This window comes from Atheta coriaria, unplaced genomic scaffold (assembly GCF_025399875.1).
Source record: "Atheta coriaria isolate IRGN ID8LTWV9N9 unplaced genomic scaffold, Caltech_Dcor_3.1 hic_scaffold_8_pilon, whole genome shotgun sequence".
Taxonomy (NCBI): Eukaryota; Metazoa; Arthropoda; class Insecta; order Coleoptera; family Staphylinidae; genus Dalotia; species Dalotia coriaria.
In genome coordinates, this window is record NW_027045450.1 from 4,313,535 (window position 1) to 4,337,622 (window position 24,088).

The following is a 24,088-nucleotide window of genomic DNA, read 5'->3' on the forward strand; positions in this document are numbered from 1 at the left end:
GTAAGAAGGGGCTAATTAACTATAAATTATTCAAAATAAAAAGCAAATATGTCAATTTTTTGATGAGATATTAATTTTTAACCAAATTTTTGCTTTTCAAATGATAAAATCAACATAAAAATCAACCGAATATAAAATCCATACAGGGTGTTTCCAAAATTCACTAATATTGCTTAGTGATATCATAATTCTTTTATTTATTGAATCAAACAAACAGTACTACTCTTTGTTTGTTGCTCATGTGCCTTTCTTCTCGCAACAGATTCCGCCAATTTATCAGCAACATGAAGCTCAACTTTCAAAACAGCATTCTCTTCTTTCTGCAGTTTTGTCAACGGCACCCCTACATATTTCGCAACCAACTCAACAATACATGAATTAGTCGCTTCCCCAGTTTTCGCCGAAGTAAGATAATTATAAAAACCGTTTTCTTTCACAAATTGCCGTGTCCTGTCCAATCGCACACCGCGTTGATGCTCCAAGTCGCACTTGTTGCCTATTATTGCGCTCAGGGGCGGACTAGTGATCAGTGAACCGATGGTATCGATCCACGCGCACATATTTTCAAAACTTTCAGCGTTAGTTATATCATAAACCAATACAATCATCTGTAAAATATAAAAAATAATAATTATGCATTAATATTATAAATAAACAACTTAGGTACATCTGCTTTGAATAAATATTTATCAAGCATATGTGCTTTTCTTTCTTTTCCACCAATATCTGTAAGTTTCAAAACAATTTCCTGTTTATTCCCGATGGGATTTGCAGTCGGAAGCATTATACGTTTGATATAAAAGTCCGCCCCTGTCGTTGGCGTGTACTGCCGTAGGAAATCCTCGTAACAGAAACGTCTTATCAAACTGGTCTAAAAATAACCAAAAACTAGTAATTTTCTGATTGATTTACCAATTATTGTTGGTAAATTATTTAGAAAACATAAATCGGCTTACTTTTCCAACATTCGGCTCACCGATAAAAACGATATTCACATGCTGCACGGTTGTCTCGTCCTCTTCGGAGTCGGACATGTTGAATTATCCAACGCACTTTCCTCGGCTTTGCATTTTTACCCAAATAGAATTTCCATTGTCCATTCAGGAATAATATCGCACAACGCGTTGGAAATAACAAAAAAATGTCTTGAATTTACTATAAAACCGCGATGTTTTGCTGTGTTTGGAAGCAGTTGTCTTTTAGGTTGTCAACTAGCACAACATCAAACCCACGAAGATGTTCTCCAAGTGTTTCGTTTTACTCGCTGTGCTCTTGGCATTAGGTCAGTTGATCCAAGGCTGTTTGATTACGAACTGTCCACGAGGAGGCAAACGCAGTGGTAAATTCCTACCGGAAACCAATGTTAAACCTGTAAGTCACATATTTATACATAACCTTAATTTTATACTATTTATGTATAATTGTATTATATATTTTTATAGTGTGTTTCATGTGGTCCGGCTCATAGCGGACAATGTTTCGGTCCTAACATCTGCTGCGGTCCGTTTGGTTGCCTACTCGGCACACCGGAAACAGCGCGTTGTCAACGCGACGGGATGTTCATGGAGCGTGAACCGTGTATTGCAGGCAGCGCCACCTGTCGTCGCAACACTGGACGCTGCGCTGCCGATGGTATTTGCTGCTCGCAAGGTAAACTAACTCACATTTAAAATTTATTTATTTTAAAACTAAACATTAAAACTTTCAGACGCATGCTACGCGGATAAGTCCTGCTCTGTCGATACTCGATACGACGTCTACAACTTTGTCAACGCCGAGTACACAGCCTAACTCACTTGAATAAATTAATTTTATTTACACATTTTATCAGTCCGCGCTATTAATTTAATGTTTGATGATTGATTTTTGAAAATAAAACTCACCTGCAAATCAAAGTTGAATTTTTACTTGAAATTAATAAATACGATATTGTGTGCTGAGTAAGCAATCAGTGTCGACTGATGAACGAAAATAAGTTTGCCGCCCCCGTGTGTGCCGGCGTGCTCATATGCTAATCGTCGCTATGGGCAACAAATCGCCACAGGGACGATACAAACACGCCTTTTGTATCGGCGCTCGTTGTGGCTAAAGAGAGATTAATCGCCGCCGCACCGGTCAATAATTTATTATGCAAATTACAACGTTACAACAACCAACAACAACTGAATACGAAAACAATTATTAATTAAAAACATTAAAAAGCGTAAAAATCATCATGGCGAGACAAGTTATCTCAGAGGCGGTTAATTTACCAGGTGCTGAATTGTCTGAGCTTTTTGTCACACAACTAATTTTGTCTTTTCTAGGCATGAAACCCTCCTTACACGTACATTTGGATTTTTTACATAAAGAATCCTGCATACAAACTGATGGATGTGTACAATAATCACCAATGTGTGTAGCAATACGTAGACAGTTTCCTCCTACGTTTAGATAACCAGTATCGCATTTACAGATTTTCTTGTCATTGTCTAATCCGCATGTTGAATTCCATTTTCTAGCGCATTGAACGTTTTGAACACATTCCCTGCCCATTTCTACTTCTGTAATAGATATCAATATAAAAAAATTAAAATCATGTTAAATTAATTTAATTTTAGGTCATTACCTTTATAGCATTCGTATTCATGATCAACATAACCTTCAACACACATGCATATTTTGTTACACACAGAATTTGGAACCATTTCGGTGCATTCTGTTGAAGTGGTACAAACGCCACCTATACGTGGTTTACACTCGCCATCTGTGAGTAGGTACTCCGGACCACACACGCATGTATTAGTCGCGTCACAGATCTGATTTGCTTTCTCACAGTCGTAATCTCTGCTGCAACTCGCCCGGCAGATAAAATCATCATCCAGTTTGAAACCTTTGTTGCATTTACAGAGTTTATCATCGGGACAGTCGAAATGTGCGTTGAGAATACGACAGGAAACGGCGGTGCTGCATTTGAGGCCACCGTCGATTTGATACGCAGTCCCACGACATATTGTATTAGTGGTGCTGTAGTGGTTGCCTGCTTCACAAGTGCACACGCCTTTCTCGCATAACATCTTATTACCACATTCGGATGCATCGGAACATTTCATTCCTAATTCTGCAACGCATTTCTTTGACTGTTCAAAGTAACCATTGCGACACAGGCAGGTATAGGATAGTGTATTACAGATGGCGTTGGTGTCTGCACAAGTATCACCAGAGGAACAAGCTTCGTTCAATGCTTTACCATCTTTTAAGATACTTTTACTTATAGTTACATTATCGTCACGATTATCGTCAATATCATCTTCTTGATAAGAAGTGTCAATGTTTTTGCGGCCGCTACCAATTTTTCTGCATTTTTTGTTGTCACAGAAAGTATTTTCATCTTGACAATCCATATTCAATGAACAAGCCTCTTCCAATGCTGAAAAATAGGTTATGTTATAGGTTAAATTTCGTGGTTATGTTTGATCATACCAGCTTTTCTGCGACAATCAATCCCACTCCGGTCATAATATCCTTCAGCGCATTTACATTGCCCCTTTTGACACACACGTGAATTATAATCCAGGCCATCAAAACATTGATCATTGCTAGTGCATACATCATCGTTTAGTTTCTTATAGATGCATTGTCTCTTTAGATATACATGATCTTCAGGACATTGGCATTTGCCTTCACGACAGGATACAGGCCCACTGATAATGGCGCACTGCGCGTTTACTTCACAACTTCCCTCCATTTTATTGACAACTGAATAAAAACAGGATTAAAATATCTTTGAATTTAGGTTATGTTAGATTAGGTTAGGTTGCAGTTTGGTTTGTACCTTTAATACATTTCGTATTGTCGATATTGAAAACTTCACCTGGCGGGCATTGGCAGAAGTTGTTCACACATGTTGCTGTTGATGGTGCGCAGTTTTCTGTTGTTTCACATTCTGGAAGACTTGCAGCTGGGCCAGCTACATGCAATATTTCCGGATTAGTGTGGAGTTGAATTGAATTTAATGATTCATTGATGATTGTTTATTGCACACCTGTTCACACCTGCGGGTACTTACCAAATATAACTGATAACGTTGCTACACACAGTATTAATCTCATTTTAATTATTTTGTAGTGATTGTATTGCAATGTCTGGGGATACTGATAGTAATTTCAGTTCGATGCGTGTTTTATAGAGGTTTTCAAGATGTGAATGATAAGAACAGGTGTCTAGGTTTAAAAGTGATAAAATAAATGTTTTTATCAGTTAATTTAGGTTTAGTGGAATCAAAAGGTTAAAAATGCTTCATTGTTTGAAAAAATTATTAATTTGTATCAAAAAGGGTTTAATTGTTCCTTCACATAAAGATTTATTAATGAAAAAGTTAAATTTTGATAAATTTAAAAAAAAAATTTATGCAACACTTCGTACTTGGCTTTGAAAGATTTTAAAAGTATTATTATAGTTGATTTATGCAATTGTTGATAAATATCTTAAGAAATTCACTTTATTATCTAGAAAATTATAAAAATTTCCTTTATAAATTCTGTTTTGGTTTGTAATCAAACTTTTTATTCCCATTGTGCAACAAGCAGACTTTCAACCTTTGCTGAACTTGCACCATATCGCCAAACGGCGGCGCGAGGAACTTCAACTGAGTAGCAAGCATCTCCGCATACAATTTACGTGCCTCAACAAAATGCCCGTCAGCAAAAAACGCCTCTGCTTTGCCTGATTTAGGCTCCAACGGCTAAAAAACAATAAATTAAAACAAAAAAACTAAACAAAAAATAAAAAAAATAGACTCACAATTAAACCCGTAAGGACAGGCAAAAGATTAATATCCTTATTACACTTTTCACAAGTAATAGATGGCGTTGGTATATCCTTGCTAGTAGGAACCACGCCACCACACTCACACCTAACGCGCAACACATTCGCGTCAAAATCAGCCAACAGTGGCCAATCCTCAACGCAAGCATGACATGTACAAGAAAATTTATACTTAGAAACCATTTCATTAATCCTGCTCTGTTTTATATCATTAGTATAAAAAGGGCCGTAATTTTCATATACAATATCACCGGCTTTGATTGGTTTTATACTGCGTAGCACCATCGTGTTATTAATATTATACCTGAAAAAAATTTAATTTTAATTTTAATAAATATTTTGATTTAATTTACCTTATAACAGATGGATCACAAGAATGATTTAATAATGCTAATGTCGGATATAAACCAGCACCTACACCACCTGTTTGATAATTAATCGGCTCACCGGAAGTAATTTTCCGTTGAGGAAAATCAGCATTTTTCAATTCAAAAATTTCATGTGCATTATACTGCAATATCTGTAAATATCTCAAGAGTAATCCACCAACGAGTATTTCATCATCTGTCAACTCATTATTTTCACTTTTCTTGCTGAAATAATCCGTGGTTTTTAATAAATTCAACAAAAACGCAGCCATTATTGTCAAATGTAACAATTCCTCTGGATCTCTCACGTCTTCATGACGTACCAATCGATTTACATTGTAATAATCTTCAGTTTTGTATATTACAACATTTCTTTCCTCTTTAGCGTAGGTATCTTCTTTAATAACTTGTTCCAGAGGGCGCTGGGTGATCATCCTCAATGCTAACAGGTTATTCACTGAAACATCAGCGTCATACAACGTCAACAAAATGCTACATTCATGCTGATGATATATTTTAGCTTTTTCTAGACATTGCATGTTACAATAGACAACCTGACAACATTTTGGACATGCAAAGACCTGATTGGTTGATATCGCACAATATCCACAGTTTGTACGGTAAATATTACTGTTTAATACAGCTGCGTATGCTTTTTCAACGCCGACGATTTCTCCAGCTTGGAAATCATCTTTTGCAACCACATAACGCCCGAGTATATTATCCTTTTTAACTATTAGTCTGCTTGACAGGGCTGGATAGGTTATGTTTTTTGAGCACCATGTAAATTCTTCACATGGTGCACTTTTGACACGTCCATCTTCTTCAAATTCGATTACTGCAGAATCTGTTGATTTACAAAGAGCGTCCAAGGCTTTTGTTTCGCGTGCAGTTAATTTATCAGGGTTTGGGTGGTGGCCATATTGTTTTAGAAAGGCGACATCTTGTAACACTTTTTGGTACATGCTAGTGTCAAAAAACACCGCGCTACGGTTAGCTATTAATATAGCGTACAGTTTTTTACCTTTAACTAAACAAAACATACATAACCTTAATAATGATAATAATAATACTATACATAACCTTAAATAGTTTTTGTGTATTTTTTGCTTACTGTCATCTTGTGGACATCTTGTGATTGCTTCGTTGTACACGCACAAAGCTTGATAGTTGCAGCGTTGATGAAAGAGTTTATTGCCGCTTACTTTGAGAGCTTCAGCACGTTCCAGGTCTTTTGGTGTCCATGTGGCCAAATCGTACTTAACCTCGTTTGAGAGTGCGTAGACAAATTTTGTCCTTGATGCGTCGTCTGTTATAGTACGAAACTCTTCTACTTTATCTTTGCTTAGTTTTTTAATTAATTGCTCGCAATGCGTTTGAAATTTTGGTTTCGTCATTGTGGAAGTGCAGGTTCTAACGCGTGTAGGTACGAATACAACATTTAGAAGAAGCTCAGTTATTTGCTGAGCATGTGCTGCGCGGTATAAATAACTTTCGAAAAGTTCTATTTTTAGTTGAATCGAGTGTAGTTAACACGCGGAAACTTTGTGTGGACCTTTATAGATTATATTACAATGCTATTGTTATGTTTTTTTAAATTTTCTTAAAGAAATGTAAAGAAAAAACACATAAAAATCAATTTTTTTATTTCCTCTGTGTTGGATGCAATATTTAAGCCGTTGCTTGATGTGATGAATGTTAACATTCAAAGGCGTGAAAAATGACAGAAGTGTGTCGAGTATTTCAGCGTACAGTTTCCGGGCTGATTCAAAATGGCCGCTGAGGTACGGATCCTCCATTTGGTTTAATTTTAATAATAAAAGCTGCAAAAATAATAAAATAAAATTTAAACTGAAAAAAATAAAATTTTGACTTATTCGGCTTACATTCAGATGTTCTTCAACAGATGAAATACTAGAATGTTTAATTAAAATATCATTATCAAATAAGGAGATTTCTTTAAAAAGAGGCCAGTCATCAATACAAGCTGAACAATTGCATGTAAATCTATAACACCTTTTCAATAAATTGATGCGTTTGTCTTTTCTCATGTTGAAATATGCAGGACCGTAATTATCATAAACTACATCACCAGTTTTGATTGGTTTAATACTTCTTAAAACTATTAAATTGTTAATATTGTACCTAAAACATTTTAAAATTAAATTTTTTTATTTGTTTTTCTAAAAATAAACTTTACTGACTTTATGACTGAAGGATCACAAGAATGATTAAACAGTGCGATTGTTGGATAAAGCCCAACACCAATCTCAACACTATTCTCCGCCATCTTGCAATTCGGCATTTCCCTAATCGCATGAGCATTATGACGTAGTATTTTTAAATATTTTAAAAATAATTCACCAATCATAATTTCCTCCTTGGTTAATTCTTTGTTTCTAGTGCTGGATGTGAAATAATTTGTTGTTTTTAAAAGTTTTAACAAAAACACAGCTGTAAATGTCACTTGTAACATCTCCTCAGACTCTGGTTCATCTGCATGTTGTATTAATTCATTAACATTATAATAATCATCTGTATTTTGAATGATTTTCGCTAGAGGGCGTTGAGTAACCATCCTTAATACCAATCGAACATAACCTAAATCATCAGTAAACAAAGCTGATGAAATACTGCATTCATACTGATGATAAACCTTAGCATTTTCCAAACATTGCAGACTGCAATATATTTCTTGACATTTGAAACACGCATAAATCTGATTGGTTGATATGGCACAATGAGCACAATTTGTTTTATTTTCTATAACAGAAGCGGAAGGAACTTCAACAGCAATGATTTCTCCTGTTTTGATATCATCCACTGCTACAACATGGCGTCCCATTACATCGTTTTGTTTGACAGTCAGTTTATTTGACAGTGCAGGATAGGTTATGTTTCCTGAGTACCATGTCATCTCTTCATTTATTATTTCATTGGATTTGTTATTAATATTATTAATTTCACATCCGGATTTACGCAGAGCTTCCAAAGCCTTTCTTTCTCGTGATTTGAATATTTTTAGGTTAGGATGGTAGCCATATTGTTTGAGAAAAGCGACATCCTGTAAACCTTTATGGTATTTACGTTGTGCAAAGAAAACTGAACTGCGTTTTTCAATGAGAATTCCATAAAGTTGTAAACTTTTCACTGGAAATCACACATAACCTATAATAACACATAAATACAAATAAAATGCAGGAACTTACAATTATCTTGGGGACATATTTTAATTGCTTCGTTGTATACTTTTATAGCTTTAGAATTATCTCCTGTTCTGAAAAGTTTGTTACCTTTATCTTCTAATGCTTTTGCACCTTCGAAATCTTTTGGTACGGATGTAGACAAATCGTATTTCACGTTTTTCTCACAAAAATAGTACAGGAATTGTATTCGAGAGGTGTTACTTGTTAAACTATTAAATTGTTTTCTTTTATTTTTCGTTTTTATTTCCTTTGTCACTTTTTTCCAATACATGACAAAGTAATTCATAGCTGTAATCGAAATTAGCTACTAAACTGAGTTTTCGCATTGAGTAGGTAACCGCGACAGGCAGTAAATTGATAAGATGAGATAATACTACAGAATAATGTGAAATATTTTGAGATATGTAATTAATCATACATATGTGAAAAACTAAAATATGTATTAATATTATAAAATATGAGATAACTTAAACAATAGATTTAATACTTGGAAATTTGATTCATGTTTTTGTTAAAACATTTCTACTCTCTGACAAGTTATTACCAAAACAAGCGAATTCAAACACGCCTTCATCCTCCCCGAACAATTCGCCATCTTCCAACGTAACCGGAAGTGTTCTAGCGAGTGTTTCTGGCAAGAATAGACACGCCCCTGCTCCGCATATTAACAACACACCTACAATGATCTCCGGCAGAGGGCGCCACCACCCGGCGAGATACAATATCTGTGGACTGAAAAAAGTCGCCGCAAAACCCGCGACGTGAATTACAGACACGCCTTGTGCGCGTACTTCAGTCGGGATTAATTCAAATGCGTACTGATGGCCAGAATTAAACGCTACTATTACATTAAGACGCGCCAGGACAGTAAGAATAAGCATGAGTGTAGCGTCCGCTCCATCCCATGAGAGTATAACACCTACAAGGGAGATGAATACGCCCCCTATGAACAACGAACCCGAAGCTAGTGCTTTGCGGCCGATACGATCTTGAAGGAGGAGTATCACCACACAGCCTGGGAAAATTGTCGCTGAGGTGGCGCTGAAGATCAGGAATGGCGAATAACCAAATCCGTTGATGTTACGTGCGATTGCATCATAACACAAGCTTAATACCATTCTAAAATGTAATATTTAATAAATATTTTTATGTGAATAGTGTTTTTGTTACACTTACGATTTAAATATAAGAATTAACGTCTTTCGTCTCAAACGTGGCGTTTTCATGAGTCCCAAAAAGCTGGCATGACTATGTTCTGATTTAATATGTTCTTTCATGTATGTGCGTAGTTGGTTGCCTACTTTATCGTCAAGTCGACGATTGTTAGTTTGTGCAATGCGTACAAAGCAACGCATCGCTTCATCGAATCGACCTTTACTAATCAACCACTGTGCGCTTTCAGGCACAGCAAAATAAAACAATACAACTAATAAATGTGGTACTGATATCGCTAGCAGAAAGTACTGCCAATGATGCATCAAGACGGCCAACCATGGAACTAACATGGATGCCACACAATAGAACACGCCTATTGATAGGTTAAGTCCAGCTGTACGCATTGACGGCTTCATGTATTCCATTACTGTGAAACATTTCAAGAATAATAAACAAATACGAAAACATGTTTACGTCTGCAGAAAGTTCAAAAGCATAGAAAACTATTTATATCAAGACGCATACCGATCATATACATCATGACAAAATTCGTGTCTGTGGCACATCCAGCAACAAAACGCGCACAACCATAAGTAATGGCGTCGTTTGCAAAGATGGTAATGAAGTTGCCTACAAATGCACACACATTAGCAGCTACCAGGACATGAAGACGTCCTATACGGTCCGCAAGTATGCCAAATCCAAGACTACCAATTAACGAACCAACAAAAAACACGCTTTGGCCCAATGCAGGCTTCCAAGCATCATCACACACCCAATTCAACTGTCAAAAAACAAAAAATGTCAAAAATAAAATTAACCTCACTTATACCCTAGATAAGTAGTAAAATTACTTCTTGTACTAAGCTGACATATCCATAACTACTGTTATACTCCCAGTGTCGACAGTGTTCGACTGCAATCGGTGTGTGATTCTCGTTTTTGTAGGTTACCTTACATGCATCCGCATTGTAGTAAGCAATTTGTGTCAACAACGTGTTATTTAGATTATCCTCGGGATGAATTACGCAGGCATGTTGCGGTTCTACACTGATGAAGGTTTGGCCAAAGTAATGGAATGCAGAGAGGGCGTTGATCAAGCTAAACAACGCAATGAGCACCAGTTGGAAGCGACCAAAGTTGCCTACATGTGCGAGCATTCCGTCAACATCCACGGTGTCGCTACTATCGCTGTCAAAACTTTGTGACAGGATGTCAGGAGTGTTTCTACTACTCCTACTACTTCCACCATGTTTTTCAGACATTTTAAAACTAAAATTTATAAAAAATAAAATTTTTACTTTCTTAAATGTTATATTTAAAAACTTACTTTATGATTGAATATAAAATCCAGTATTTTATGTTTTTTTTCTGTTTTCTTATCTCGTGGACGATTTAACGGTCCCAGTTAAAAACTGGTGAGTGACTTGGCGTATGCACCGAGCGTGCAATTGAATTACTCTCGCCGGCCAATTATGCGCGCTCGAATTGGTAAAACACGAAAGTTTGTTTACGGCTATTTTTACCATGCGTGCGAGAAATGAGTGTAATCAGGCTTATTAGTACTCTAGCGCACTGAGATAATATGTTATTGACTCGTATCGCTTAAGCGTCTGCCGGACATCTTCTTATCTTGTCAAATTGCGTTCGCTTTATAATTTATAATTGCGAATGTCACGAGTGTAGCCAGCGACTAAAGGTGAATTTTTTTTGCGCTCGTTGCGAACTGCCAGCACCCAGAAGCAGTCGTAAATATCGCCGAATTGTTTGCCAGATAAGTGTACCTACGCTTTATAAATATTTTACAACGCATGATAATATTGTCATTCTCCGCACACCCACTTTTGAGGTCATAACAATAGATGACTCCTCATGAATGATACGCAAAAATGGAGTCAGAGCTTTGGACTTTATTACCCAGGTGAAAAATATCCGCGCTTGCAGCGCCACCACTCGTAGCTGGCTTGTATTATACCAGCGGCCATTTTGTTTCATCGCATTTCATCCGCATCTGATGATTTGCGTCGTGTATGATTCAATTGCACACGCTTTCCGCCTGAATGAATGATTTAGGGTGAAAGACGTGTGCACGCCGGTGAAAAAATGAGAATCCATCGAGTTGGGAAATTTTCAGCGGTCAGTTGGCGGTGACGGTCCCCTCTTTATTACCATTCACACACCTGTAGCTACACACGCATCCTCTGCGTTTACCGCTGAGTTGTGGTGTTGCTCCAGCATCAGAAAATCGACTCGGACTCATATTGCTGTCAGTTGTGCGGCAAACGTGCGAGCGATCGTTTGTTGACTTTGTACCGTGCGTGTTATGTTACTTGAGTGTTACTTAGTTGCGATGTCAAGGTCGGGCCGGTAGACGCGGAGCGTTTTGCTGCAATTTGTTCGCGATGCAATTCCGCGAACGCACGCTTTGGATATGTTTGTGTACTTGTTTGGGTAACTAACGGCGATTGCGGCGAGGAGATGCGAGATGCAATTTTTCATCGTCATCGGCACTCTGTGTGGGATCTTAGAGGCCGTGAGGGGCAATTTAGGTAAGGCTACTACGCATGCGCATTACAAACATCTTAAAAACTTAAAAATGGAGCTTTAAAATAACTTTTCTCCGAAAAACTCATTTTTCACCATTTTCTAGTGTTAATAACTATTATTAATTCAAATACTTAAGTTTGTAACCTCAAAAACAACAAAATACGTAAATATTAATAAAAATCTATAAAAATAAATTGTAAAAACCTTAATTAAAAGGCTCTAATGTTAAAAACACTTAAAATTTTTCTTCAAAAAATATAAATTTCGCGTTTTTTGTTGTTTTGCGCTATCGCGCATGCGTATTACACTCAATCAACTCTCAAACTCATTAAATTCACATTAAACACTCTCTATTCCTCCTCATTCTCTTCCATTCAGAAATACTTAATACTTAAGCGTATTCAAAGTCAATAAATTATCGCTAGTGTTTATCTTTTCATCTTTGGAGAGATGTTCAATAATAAAGGTTGAGCAACACTCGATTTTTATGACATATACGGCATGCGCTGCGCATGGACTTTCTTGAAGTCGACTTGAACATATGGTCGGAGCCGATATCTTATTAGGTAATAATTAGACAATCGTGGGTCGTTGGTGTGTAGGCACACGACACACAGCACGACTCATTTTTCAACTAAAGCCGTGTGCTGTTGTATCTTGTATCTGAAAGAGTCCGAAGTAGTTTAATTTGTGTCGCGCGCGCCTTAAAAATCGAAATTATTCCATGCAGCAAACAAGTGATAAGCGTTTAACAAACTTTACACAAGTCCACGCTGGATATTTTTCAATGAAGTTGACGCCCACGCCTCACTTGAAAATTTTCCGAGTGTTGTCGACCTCGATTGTTTGTTTGGACGCATTCCAAAAACAAACGTGCATGTAAAATATTGACATCTTTAACTTTAACTTCATTATTAACGCTTTTAAATTTTTCTGTTTCATGTTTGCGCTGCCTAACCTTACTTTTGTGCTTCTAACAACATTCTCCGCTTGTGATTGGTCCAAATTGGTAACACATGGTGGTTGGATATGATATAATTCTCTTTTAATGTGAAATTAATCAATGTAGCATTGTTGGCAGGCACTTTGCGTACGTTTCAGGCAGCTGCATGCGACAACGATGCGATTCACCTAAGATGTCCGCCCGGTACACGCATAGCTATCGAGTTGGCGCGTTACGGACGCATAGGCAACCAACAACACGTTTGTCCATCCTTAGACAAACGAAACAAAACATCTACTGCCATAATGATGTCTGGCACTTGTTTACTTCCAACTGCACAGCAAACGGTTATTGGTTTGTGTCAAACAAAGACTGAATGTCACTTTGTGAGCAACGCGACTGTTTTTGAGGGCGATCCGTGTCCCCAAGAGCGGAAATACGTTGAAGTCGCTTATAAATGTCGACCTTGTAAGTGCAAAAATAATCTAAGCTGAGATATCATATTTCTTTTGTGTTTTACTGGCTGCAGATGAATTTCGAAGTCGTTTGGTGTGTCAGGATGAACGCATGCGTTTGGCGTGCAATACAAACGCACGTATTGCAATATTCACCGCCATTTTCGGACGGGGTAAAGGCGAAAAAGATGATAAGACGCCATGTGCCTCAGAATATTTCAATCAATCAGAAAGTAATACATTTTTAACCCCATTATTCAACTCAAATTAATTAAAAATACTTTTAAGGTTGTTTTTCAAGTTATGCAACACAAACAGCAATGCAGGCGTGTCATGGCCGACGTACATGTGAATTGGTGGCAAATGCCTTGACCTTCGGGCAGCCTTGCAAAACAAAAACAAAAGTTTACCTTAAAGTCATCTACACATGCGGTAATAAACTATTAACAAACAAATCAACATTGATTTGATTTAATTTTTTGATTCCATGCTTTCAGTGCCAAGAAAAGTTCTAAATAAACAATACGAAGCGCGCGTGGTAGAATTCACCGACGCACAGATGGCGCCAGTCGACAAATATCTACCGCATGCCAAAAATGATCTTGGCAACGCTCAAGGTTAAACGATTAACATTTAACATTTCTACCAGTCAAATTAAAACCGTTGTGCCATTATCATTTACAGTTTATTACAACCTCAAGTCATCGACGACCACATCGTCCACCATGCTCCAAAAAGATACGTCGGCCATCTTGGATAATAACTGCACGGTTGAAATATCTGACAATGACAAACCGAATAAAGTCATCGGGTTTATTTCGCAATGGATCAACACGTACACATTTGTTGCACGTAAGTTTCTCATTCATCATTTCAAAATTGCGTATTATTTAATTGTGTAATTATAAAACCTTTCAGAAAATCAAGAGCGCTTCTATTTGTACCTAATCCTGAGCCTTGGTGCCGGAGTTTTACTCTGTATGAGTCTCCTTATTATTTATCTACTCGTTCAGAGGGGGCGCGCACGTCGTGAGGCAAAATATCGAAGTACAAGTTACGGTGGCGGTGGATCAATCCTCCCGCATGGATTTGCGGATGATATCAGTGTTGTAGACGCTGATATTGACCTGGATCTGCCCATTGTCTCCATGCGACCGTTTTCGAACACTGCCCTCAATTCAACAACGGCCAGCGCACCTTGTGAGCTTCTACGTGGATGTCATACACTGCCGAGGGACATGCCACGCAGTTTGAATGCTGGTGGAGGCGCGAATAGCTCGTTTTTCTACGGATGACCTGATAGCCCGGACACGCTGTATAATTTCACGTGTTCGGGCTTAAAGTATTAAAAACTCAACATTTGTATCAAGTACCAAAGAATTAACTGAATTAACTTAAATCCAGGTAAGAACCAATGCCATTAACTCTTCGAAATACGTTTGCCGCTGAAGTATGTTGTAATGTATGTTATTTAATGTTATTTATTTGTTTTTTGATTAAATATTTGAAAAGTTTTCGGACTAAACTTTATACTTGTATGTAGGCAACCCAACAATCGTGCAAAGCTTTGTACAAAGCGTTTTTGCAGCAAAACTATGTTAAAGTTAACTTACTTTCATTGGCACGCAATCAAAGCTTGAAATGCAGACCAAGTAAATATAATTAACTTTATTCAATTAACAATCTCAATTCATTCCGCGTAATGAACAAACCAATAAATATGTTTTCATGTTTTGCGTGTAAGTACACAAAATCCCATGGGAAACAAACACAAAACGCTCCGACTCTGTAATTAATCAAATATCACGTTCGAATGGCAAGTGATAACGAATTAATAACAATATAAACTTTAAACAGTAAATTTAAACTGGCCGATAGTAGTAATCGATAAATTTGGGTTGCAATGGCTTTGGTTTCAATGATACAATTTAGTTAAATGTCTAACTAAGCTTAACCTAGACTCGAATAATGTACAATCACAATATTTAATGGCCCCGAGTTCGTCACCGAATACTGTCGCTCAGTCACCAACATCGCTGTCCCGATCACCAATCAGATACAGCACTTGGAAGGCCACGCCCAGCAGGAGTGTCCCCAGCAAATCGCCAATCGCGGTCAGATACGGAATCGCAGAGTTATCCGGATCTATGCTCAGCTTCCACATCCACACGATCATCACCTGCGCAATGTATAACAAGAGAAACACCTGCAAGAGCGCAGCGGTTAAGTAAACCAGCATAAAAATAGGCGTGAATGACGTATGACCCGCTTGTAAGTAACTGATGGTATATGAAAATATAAGATGGCCGGGCACCACCATTAGCAACAGCATTCGGGCAGTTCCGGCATGTGGAGTCTTCGCACTGTCACAGAATGCCACACAAGGCGATAGGCAAACCTCCTCACCTCGAGGCAGTCGACCAATTACAGATTTGCTATGTAATTCGGTTGAAATGCGACTTGCTTGCACCGCGGCGAGATTACCACCGATGCCGTTGATCACCAGTTGGAACACCGCCACGCCTTTGTACTGCGAGACGGTGAAGTCGAGTATCAGCCCGCCGATGCTCGAAATAACCATGGCGACAATCACCGGTGACCAGCCAGTGTCCAACACTTCTTTGCTGTATTCGTTCTTCGACGCGAACCAACCCCATAGGGGCACGAATAAAATCCCTACGATTATTATCACTACGGGCAGCCACGGTAGAGTATCAATAGTTTTGTACAACAATGACGCAAAATACGACAGCAGCGCCAGTGTGGTTAAATCACCCAAACTAGCAGCGATAGGTGTCGCCACATTATCGGGATTAATATGAAAATGCCTCGAGAAGAGGATTACACCCACCATGACAAGACCAAGGATAAAACTTGCCATAAACGCCGTGCCGACGCTACTAGCACAGAGTAAAAGCGCGTGTTGCAGGTTGAATTTCCCGGCGGGGATCCACCCGAAGATGACAGCCGCGATGGACGCAAGGAAGCCCACGACGATCGCTTGGCACTGAATCAGTGAGAGATTGCCGGCGATGAGACTCCATTGCTGCGAGCGCGTGTCCAAGTGGCCCAGGTTCGCATGCGTGGAGAGACGCGACGCCAGCGTCATCTCCAGGTTGCCTTTGAGGCCCAGCAAGGCTGGCACGAGAATGTAAACTTCGGAGACGTTTTGAAACACGGGCCAATGTTGCACCATATCGAGGAGGAGTGATGCTGCCACCATGCCGAAGCCTGCCAGCAGGAAGGGGATGAACATCTGGACAGATGTCGCTAGGATCGACTCCTTTGAGGAGAATTGCACTTTTGGTTCGTCGCATGGTATTAGTTGACTGCGCACTGAGTCGTCTCCAAGCTCATCCTGAAAATAATAAGTATTAATAAATTGTTTTTGTAATAACTCACATTATTAATCACTTTATTCATGTTTTTAGTTGTTTGGTAAGTGCCAATGTACTATTTGAATATTTTTCGCAATTTTAACAAAAACTACTCATTTCCTGACACAAAAAAATATTTTAAGTGTTTTTACACAAATATTTTAATCACTGTTGCCTCTAAACTAATTAAATATGTAATTATTTCAATAATTACCAAGGTGTTATTTAATATTTTAAGAAATATGTGAAAAAATATTTAAATTGTTTGTAATTTAAGATTTATATGATATACTTACATTGTCCAAATGTAAAGTCATTGTTCTCTTTTTCTTCTTGCTCTTGAACTTCCTGTGTGTAAGACTATCATCGAGGGAGCTGTCTGATGACATGATTCCTGCAGGGACACCTGTAAATTGAAGCGTTTTTCTCGTCAGATTTCGCCGAGAGCGACGTGGACAAGCGTGCCAGCATGGCATGCATATTTGCACGCAGCGATAAAACAATGCGATAATTGCAATCAAATATTTGTTACGCGGTTGTTGTTCGAAAAGCGCTTTTTAGTCTGCGTGCCCTGTTAATTAGCGTTGGCTAACCTCACTCTCATCTTCGGCCGTTGTTACGGATTAGTTTCGGAGGCGATGAATAAAAACGTGTTAAGGTGTTAATGAGCACGCACTGCGCCTGGCGGGCGCGAACAACCTGTGTCACGGAGAATTTTGGACGAACAATGTAGGAACTGATAACGAAACAGAAACTGCCGAAAACGAAGGTCGCCGTATAACAGATTATGAAGTCAGCTGGCAGCATGCCATGGTAGGCAACATTATAAACACGCAAAGTTATTCAAAGTTATTCAAAGTTTCATTCTCACTTATAAAGTCTTCATTTTGTACAGATTATTCTAAATAATATATTTATACCTTGCATAAACTGCATTAATAAATTATATGAATAAATTATTAGTAATTTTAAAACTCAATCAATTTAGGTTGCATACCTTGCGTATGTGTAAAACATACGCATAAATATGCCAAATTAACCATATAATATTTCATTTATCTTATTATTTATATTTAATTATAGAAAAGGGGCATAATGACAAGAGAAGGAGTTCTTCCTGATAGACATGGCGGTGGCCCACATGGCCTCGGTGATCCTAATGACCGTTCATTGCGAAAAGTCGAAATCGAAGTGATGATCCCAAAGAAAATGCGAGACATCGCCAAGACAGAAAAATGCCCTGAAGAAGTCCTGCAATTCTCACAGTGCTGCAGTAAAAACTCGCTGTTGATGGTGCTTTCCTGTCGCAATGAAAACAGCGCACTCAAGGATTGCCTAGCAAAGTGGTATCAGAATGAAGAGTTTAAAACCAGATGCACCAATGAGTACCTTGCAGAAAGAAGTGAATACAGAAGAACTGGCATCAAACAGAAGCAAAAAGGCAGGTTGCCAGTATCAATGTAAAGTAAATCACATCTTATTTATTAAATATTTATTAAATTATTCAATTTAGTTCATTATTTATTTTGACTTGATTGTTTTTTATGTGAATTTAGAACATTTTCTTGAATTTCAAAGTATTTCAGACAACTGGGATCATTTAGAATATCTGTGGTGTATTGTTGAGTTGGTAGTGCAGATATTTTTGCAACTAGGACTTCCTTTCCAGCTGCTTCTGCTAATCTATTGAGACCTAACAACATAGGTACACTCATTGATCTTCTTGTTCTAAAATTCCAGTCTAAATGTTGAAGATTCTCATCTGACACAACAATTATGACAACATATGTAGAATGGCACTCCTCTGGACTATCCTTGTACAATACTAATCAAAAATTAAATCATTTAAAACATTTAACATTGAATAACACAAGCAATACTTACAAAAATCTCCCCCAAACTTCAAACCTGGTTTGACTATCCAATTCCTGCTTCTATAGTAATGATACACTAAATAATTCTGTAAAAATAATTTATTTTTCTGATTAAATATCTGCCATGCTTGATTAATATCAAGTAATTCCTGTTTCTGGTCAGTTATTTGAATACAATTTAAAAGCAAGAGAAAGAATGCTTCTTCAAGTGACAGAAACAATTGTTCAGTGTGTTGTAATTGTTTTGTATCCTCTTGAATATTTGAATATTCGTCGTCTGAATCGATTTCAATTTGATTTTGTCTTCCTAATACTTTTGTTCCAAAGAATCCGTTACAATGAAAGTTTATGATTGCAATTGGATCATTTACGATTATGTGACTGCCATTAAAAACTGCTGGAAATTTGAATCTATCACCAGTCGGCGATTTAAACAATGGTAATGGGAGGTACTTTGATTTCGCCATATTTAGTAAATATTTTGTTTAACCTAACTACATGTACACGTAAAACATCTTATGTAAACGGTGTACATAATGGATTTGGGATGTAATGTTGGTTGCCTATATTAAAGAACCTGTTATTTACTAGTAGTAAATAAACTAGCTTGTGAAAATATATCAAAAATTTCTTAGAAACCAGAGCAAAACTGAGTAAAACTCTTTTATATGTTCTGTTCTGGTCGAGATAATTGCCATTCTCTTCTCCACCAACCCTCTCTTATCCCTTATTGACTTCTGAGTCTGGCTGCATGTATTCTCCTTCAGATTATCTTCAAAGGCAGATTTTGTCACATCTTAAAGATGCTGAGATTTATAATGAATTTTGATTTTTCATTGGTAAGATGAAGTACAAATGAGCACTACCTAATTTTGCAAGGCATTTTATTGAAAATAAAAGCGATTTGTAATTAGAATGCGTATGTACATTTTATTTACAACTAATTAGTATCTTCGTTCGCGTCGTCGTCGTCACATTCGATTTGTATCCCGTTCGCGCCAACGCACGCGCGTCGCTTTTGTTTGTTTGTATCTTCTCTTCATCTGGCTGCGTGTTATGCGTAAAATTATTCGTTTAAATAACACTATGAGATAACATAAATACAATCTGTCCATTTTGATTATGACGTGATCATCAACTTACTAATAGTATGATTAACAGATGAATGGGATAAACGTAAAACTTAAATGAGCAATAGTGTTAACATAATCTACCGATAAACAAGAGGGTGTCGTGTATGGCTGGCCCCGCCCCTACTTGGGGTTAAAGTACGCCTGTTGCGGGTGGCCGGGCGGCGGGCCGGGTCCCATGGGCGGCCCGCCCATAGGGTTGCGCGTGCCGGTCGCGTACAGCTGCTGCTGGAAGTTGTGGAACTGCTGCGCGTAGTTGGGGTCGGCGGTGGTGGGCCCGACGAACGGCGAGCTCTTAAAGCTATTGTTCTGACTCATCGACGGCGGGAGTGGTTGGCCGGCGTCCGGCGGTGGTCCACCCATGCCCATTCCGCCCATAGGACTGCCTTTCGGCCCACCGACAAACATTTGCGCATTTGGGGGCGGCCCGCCTGGTTGGAACATGCCATCAGGAGGTGGACCACCGGGGCCATTAGGTGGGCCATTGAAACCCATCGGCATACGCATCATACCTTGAGGTGGAGGTGGACGCATTGGTCGCATCATGGGCATCATTCCCATATTCGGTGGTGGACCACCCATCATCGGCCCGCCTCCATTGCCCATTCCGCCCATGGGACCCATTGGTCCATCTTGCATAGGCCCATCCATATGACCACCCATTGGACCATTTGGTCCACATCCGCCAAAGTACTGCATGCCCTGCCCTGGCGGCATCTTCCCGTCCATGTTGGGCACGCCAGGTCCACCCATGGGATTAGCATACCTTTGAAGGAACTCCAACGAAGGCGGACCTCTAGGTCCAGGTGGCGGGCCTTGTCCTTGAGGTTTCGCCGGCATGTACTGAATCGTATTGGGCGCGTTAGGCTTCACCTGCACATTGGCCCCGTTGTAGGGATTCGGACCCGGAGGTCGTCCCATCATGCGCGGCATGTTCATACCAACATGATTACCAAAACCACCAGGCAACTTGGGCGAGAGAGACCTAATCGGACCACCCATTGGCGACCCGGGATGAAACCCATGTGGTGGACCATGCGGAGGTCCTTGCATTTGCCCCATCCCCATAGGATCACCCATATCAGGCATACCGTGACACCCGCCCATATCCATCATGTGCATTGCTGGCGATCCAAAGTTCATCATACCTGGGCCGGGCCCACCTTGACCATTCAACGAGCTGGCGACACTGTTGGTGAGCTGCTGGCTCATCTGCGCCAGCGAGGAGATCGGGTCAAAGTGGGACACCTTTGGATTGCTCATGGTGTTGGTACAGTTGGGGTTGAGGGGAACGTTGTCATTGCGTGCGCATCCGTAGTTACCGCCCATCTCCATCGGGTTAGGTTTGCCGGGGCCGGGACCCGAAGGCGACACGTTCACAAAATTGCCGCCGGGCATCTTATTACCCGGCGACGGGCTGGGCCCGGAGAACCTAGGAACATCCATCATGTGCGGCGAGGGTACCGGGAACATCTCGTTTTTGATCGGGTCGCCCAACGGTGGGCCAGAGGTCTGTGGACTTAGACCCGGACCCGAACCGCTTAACCTATTGGGTTTATCTGGGAACAAACATAATTAAATATTTATTTTAATTTAAAATAAGAAAGCATACCTGTTGCAGAGGGTGTGTGTGGACTGGGCACTGAAAACCTACACCCGTCCGAAGGTGTCCCGGGAAACCTAGGCCCCATATCCATGGAGGTAGGCGTGTTGGGGCCGCTCAGTCGGTTGTGCATGTCGTTGCCGGGAAATCCGCTGTCCATCGTCGTGGGCAAGACTCTATGCCAACAAAAATTAAAAAATCACTCATTTGTTTGTGTTTAAAACTTGAGTAAATACAAAACAAGTAAGATAATACTCACGGTGGCGAAATCATGTTGCCGTCTTTGTTCAGGCTAGTATTCGGCTGCTTCTGAATAATCAGTTCTTGCCCCTCGAACGCATTCAAGTACTGAATCTGTTGTGGAGAGGGCACTGGCATCAGATTGGGCTCCTTCGGCTGCATATTGGGCCCACCACTCGTGGGCACCGCCATTTGCTTTTGCTGGGCTGCCATTGATTGCAATGTTCTTCCAAATAATCCATCTAAGAACAAATGATCATAAAATAACATAAAATTATCTTCAAATTAAGGAAAATTACCTGATGTTGGATTAGTATCGGCACTACTGGTATTAACACTCGGCGAGAGATGCGAGGAAATCGGCGTCCCGGGATTGCTATGATTGGGCCGCGATGGTGAATCCTGCGAGGTGGGGCTTTGCCCCGTCGCGCTCACATGTCGCTGCAGGCCAAACGGTCTCGCAGAATCCGCCGGTGAGTTGAGCGCCGACGACGCCCGCGATGGCGACGGCAGCGACAAATTTGAGGTGGGATTATTCGGCGACGCCGGATTCGGACTCTGCAGCGCAATGGGAACACTCGCCGACCTCGGGGTTTGATGATAGGGCGGCGGTGGTCCTTGCAATCTCGGCCCTTGCCCGGGCGGGCCTGTTCTAGGCCCCGGTCCCGGTTTGTACTGCATCTTCTGCCAATCCATGGGCGGCGGTCCCGGCAAATCCAAACCATCTGGCCCAGGTGGTGGATTACCTTGAGGTTGTGGCCCTGGCGGGGTACCATCCGCACCAGGTCCACCAGGACCGCCAGGTCCATCCGAGCACAGCATCTGATGCAACTTGCGAATCGTGGCGAGTTGTTCCTCTCGATGCTGGCGCTGTTGGGGCGTGAGGTTCTCGTCAGGCACTTTGACACCCTGCAGCGACGGCTGCACATTCATATCCATATCATCGCCAAGGCCATTCTCGCCATCCTTCTGCTCCCATGGCAAATCACCGATATCCTCCAGAGGATCTCCGCTGAGAAAGTCCAAACTATCTCCACTAGGTGGTGGCGCATTAGGTACAGCACCTGGCGGTTTAATCGGAGGCGGCGCAGGACTCCGCACACTCACACACTTATTACTTTTGTTTGTCATTTGCGCGCCCGGCCAGTTCCCGTGCGCCTGCCGATGGAACTGCGCCATCTTCAGCGGGTTTTTCTCCAGGTACTTCTTTGTGCCGGGTTGCGAGCAGTGGAAGGCGATAATCGACGGGAATCGACCCTGCAGCACTTCGTCAGCGCCAGTGTTTGCCAGCACGGTGCTAAACACAAATATCTGACTCTGCTGCTGCATGTATTGCACCTCCATGCTGCTTGGTTGCTTACTGATCACATTGCTTGGCAGCGACTGGACGCCATCGGCGGCGCCGCTGGCGCTGCTCACCAGGTTCATGTTGAACGCGTCCGCAGGCAAGTCGGAATCAATTTCATCTTTAATGATTGGTGTTGATTCACCATCTTCATGCTCGGTTTTAACGTCATGCAGAGACCCTCCGAGTGAGCCCAAATTTGTTGAACCAATGCAGGAGCCGTTTTTCGCCGCGGAGTCCTCTTCCTTTTTGACTGGAGGCGCCTGGTCCTTCTCGGAGCCGCCCGGCTCCTCCTTGACGCCGCCGTCGGCGCCCTTCTCGTGCTTCTCCTTGATCATCCTCTCACTGTGTGCTTGCGCCCGCCGCCGAGTCGCATCACATATGTTCTCGCAATGTTTTTATTTGCATTCCTCGAGCGCGCACTGAGGAGGTAGTTATTTTCATCGTTGTGGGTTAGAATTTCGAGCGCAAGCGAGCGCACCCCCACGGATGAAATCAGCGCCGTTAAGCGGGCACACTTTTAATAATGGGCTTGCATTGTTTTAGTATAGGGTTGGTACAGTTACCGATGTGATTATTGAGATTATTTTTGTTGGAAAACGTCTCGGTCGCGCACAGAATGCCAAACTGTCGTTTTCCACACGCGTTGCTACCAACTTTTCTAGTGACTTTCGCTTTGCCACCAGATTTTATTACTATGTATCATGTAAGATTGCCAAATTTACATTTACTTCTTTTAAACAACTAAGTTACGAATATTAACCCTAAAACATATCACAATAAAATGATATATCTCAAAACATTTGACTTGTGTATTTATTTAGCCTAATAAATCACTGGATTACATGATTAAATACAATTTGAAAATATTATGACTTCTTACAGTTTAGTAAAATGAAATGATTGAATATTATCATGTTTATTATAAGTTAAATATATTAAAATTTCTAATTCTTTTATAAATTTTAATATTCAAAATAAAGCACATATATTATTTCTTTTCGGAATAAATAATTTTTGTCTTTCAAAATTGAAGGCT

The 24,088-nt window shown here is 40.1% G+C and overlaps 10 protein-coding genes across 12 annotated transcripts; 3 read left to right on the plus strand and 7 right to left on the minus strand.

Annotated features, from left to right (window-relative positions):
- Positions 1-173: 173 nt before the first annotated feature.
- LOC135797470 (ras-related protein Rab-28-like) lies at positions 174-1,098 on the minus strand. The gene is made up of 3 exons (XM_065309836.1): positions 957-1,098; positions 668-871; positions 174-608 (listed from the first exon to the last, which is right to left on the minus strand). The coding sequence occupies exons 1-3, from the start codon at positions 1,032-1,034 to the stop codon at positions 198-200; spliced, it is 693 nt and encodes a 230-aa protein (XP_065165908.1). The 5' UTR covers positions 1,035-1,098; the 3' UTR covers positions 174-197.
- Positions 1,099-1,235: 137 nt separating this feature from the next.
- On the plus strand, positions 1,236-1,895 carry LOC135797471 (neurophysin 1-like). Its single transcript, XM_065309837.1, has 3 exons — positions 1,236-1,371; positions 1,443-1,650; positions 1,709-1,895. The coding sequence occupies exons 1-3, from the start codon at positions 1,237-1,239 to the stop codon at positions 1,789-1,791; spliced, it is 426 nt and encodes a 141-aa protein (XP_065165909.1). The 5' UTR covers position 1,236; the 3' UTR covers positions 1,792-1,895.
- A 214-nt stretch (positions 1,896-2,109) lies between these two features.
- On the minus strand, positions 2,110-4,122 carry LOC135797469 (prion-like-(Q/N-rich) domain-bearing protein 25). The gene is made up of 5 exons (XM_065309835.1): positions 4,049-4,122; positions 3,815-3,949; positions 3,463-3,738; positions 2,609-3,409; positions 2,110-2,543 (listed from the first exon to the last, which is right to left on the minus strand). Exons 1-5 carry the CDS (start codon positions 4,089-4,091, stop codon positions 2,182-2,184), a joined length of 1,617 nt encoding a protein of 538 aa, XP_065165907.1. The 5' UTR covers positions 4,092-4,122; the 3' UTR covers positions 2,110-2,181.
- A 342-nt stretch (positions 4,123-4,464) lies between these two features.
- On the minus strand, positions 4,465-6,605 carry LOC135797578 (SET and MYND domain-containing protein DDB_G0273589-like). Its single transcript, XM_065310000.1, has 4 exons — positions 6,289-6,605; positions 5,160-6,204; positions 4,783-5,110; positions 4,465-4,723 (listed from the first exon to the last, which is right to left on the minus strand). Exons 1-4 carry the CDS (start codon positions 6,569-6,571, stop codon positions 4,511-4,513), a joined length of 1,869 nt encoding a protein of 622 aa, XP_065166072.1. The 5' UTR covers positions 6,572-6,605; the 3' UTR covers positions 4,465-4,510.
- Positions 6,606-6,757: 152 nt separating this feature from the next.
- On the minus strand, positions 6,758-8,675 carry LOC135797426 (N-lysine methyltransferase SMYD2-A-like). Its single transcript, XM_065309791.1, has 4 exons — positions 8,384-8,675; positions 7,379-8,324; positions 7,061-7,319; positions 6,758-6,997 (listed from the first exon to the last, which is right to left on the minus strand). The coding sequence occupies exons 1-4, from the start codon at positions 8,664-8,666 to the stop codon at positions 6,758-6,760; spliced, it is 1,728 nt and encodes a 575-aa protein (XP_065165863.1). The 5' UTR covers positions 8,667-8,675.
- An 86-nt stretch (positions 8,676-8,761) lies between these two features.
- LOC135797073 (organic cation transporter protein-like) lies at positions 8,762-11,319 on the minus strand. Its single transcript, XM_065309253.1, has 5 exons — positions 10,866-11,319; positions 10,390-10,807; positions 10,061-10,319; positions 9,557-9,962; positions 8,762-9,499 (listed from the first exon to the last, which is right to left on the minus strand). Exons 2-5 carry the CDS (start codon positions 10,798-10,800, stop codon positions 8,881-8,883), a joined length of 1,695 nt encoding a protein of 564 aa, XP_065165325.1. The 5' UTR covers positions 10,801-10,807; positions 10,866-11,319; the 3' UTR covers positions 8,762-8,880.
- Positions 11,320-11,749: 430 nt separating this feature from the next.
- Positions 11,750-14,994, plus strand: LOC135797075 (protein eva-1-like). Of its 3 annotated transcripts, none has more exons than XM_065309255.1 (7): positions 11,750-12,084; positions 13,152-13,493; positions 13,555-13,713; positions 13,769-13,912; positions 13,978-14,097; positions 14,165-14,332; positions 14,399-14,994. In XM_065309255.1, the coding sequence occupies exons 1-7, from the start codon at positions 12,021-12,023 to the stop codon at positions 14,773-14,775; spliced, it is 1,374 nt and encodes a 457-aa protein (XP_065165327.1). In that variant the 5' UTR covers positions 11,750-12,020; the 3' UTR covers positions 14,776-14,994. The 3 variants fall into 3 exon arrangements, with proteins under 3 accessions (XP_065165327.1, XP_065165328.1, XP_065165331.1); XM_065309256.1 differs by having other exon boundaries at positions 11,755-12,084; positions 13,164-13,493; XM_065309259.1 differs by having other exon boundaries at positions 11,759-12,084; positions 13,184-13,493.
- Positions 14,995-15,133: 139 nt separating this feature from the next.
- On the minus strand, positions 15,134-17,257 carry LOC135797074 (solute carrier family 41 member 1-like). Its single transcript, XM_065309254.1, has 2 exons — positions 17,154-17,257; positions 15,134-16,838 (listed from the first exon to the last, which is right to left on the minus strand). The coding sequence occupies exons 1-2, from the start codon at positions 17,244-17,246 to the stop codon at positions 15,501-15,503; spliced, it is 1,431 nt and encodes a 476-aa protein (XP_065165326.1). The 5' UTR covers positions 17,247-17,257; the 3' UTR covers positions 15,134-15,500.
- Positions 17,258-17,551: 294 nt separating this feature from the next.
- On the plus strand, positions 17,552-18,345 carry LOC135797076 (COX assembly mitochondrial protein homolog). Its single transcript, XM_065309260.1, has 2 exons — positions 17,552-17,670; positions 17,941-18,345. The coding sequence occupies exons 1-2, from the start codon at positions 17,668-17,670 to the stop codon at positions 18,319-18,321; spliced, it is 384 nt and encodes a 127-aa protein (XP_065165332.1). The 5' UTR covers positions 17,552-17,667; the 3' UTR covers positions 18,322-18,345.
- Positions 18,346-19,598: 1,253 nt separating this feature from the next.
- On the minus strand, positions 19,599-23,695 carry lgs (BCL9 domain-containing protein legless). The gene is made up of 4 exons (XM_065309461.1): positions 22,004-23,695; positions 21,724-21,946; positions 21,474-21,640; positions 19,599-21,420 (listed from the first exon to the last, which is right to left on the minus strand). Exons 1-4 carry the CDS (start codon positions 23,385-23,387, stop codon positions 19,985-19,987), a joined length of 3,210 nt encoding a protein of 1,069 aa, XP_065165533.1. The 5' UTR covers positions 23,388-23,695; the 3' UTR covers positions 19,599-19,984.
- Between the last annotated feature and the right edge of the window lie 393 nt (positions 23,696-24,088).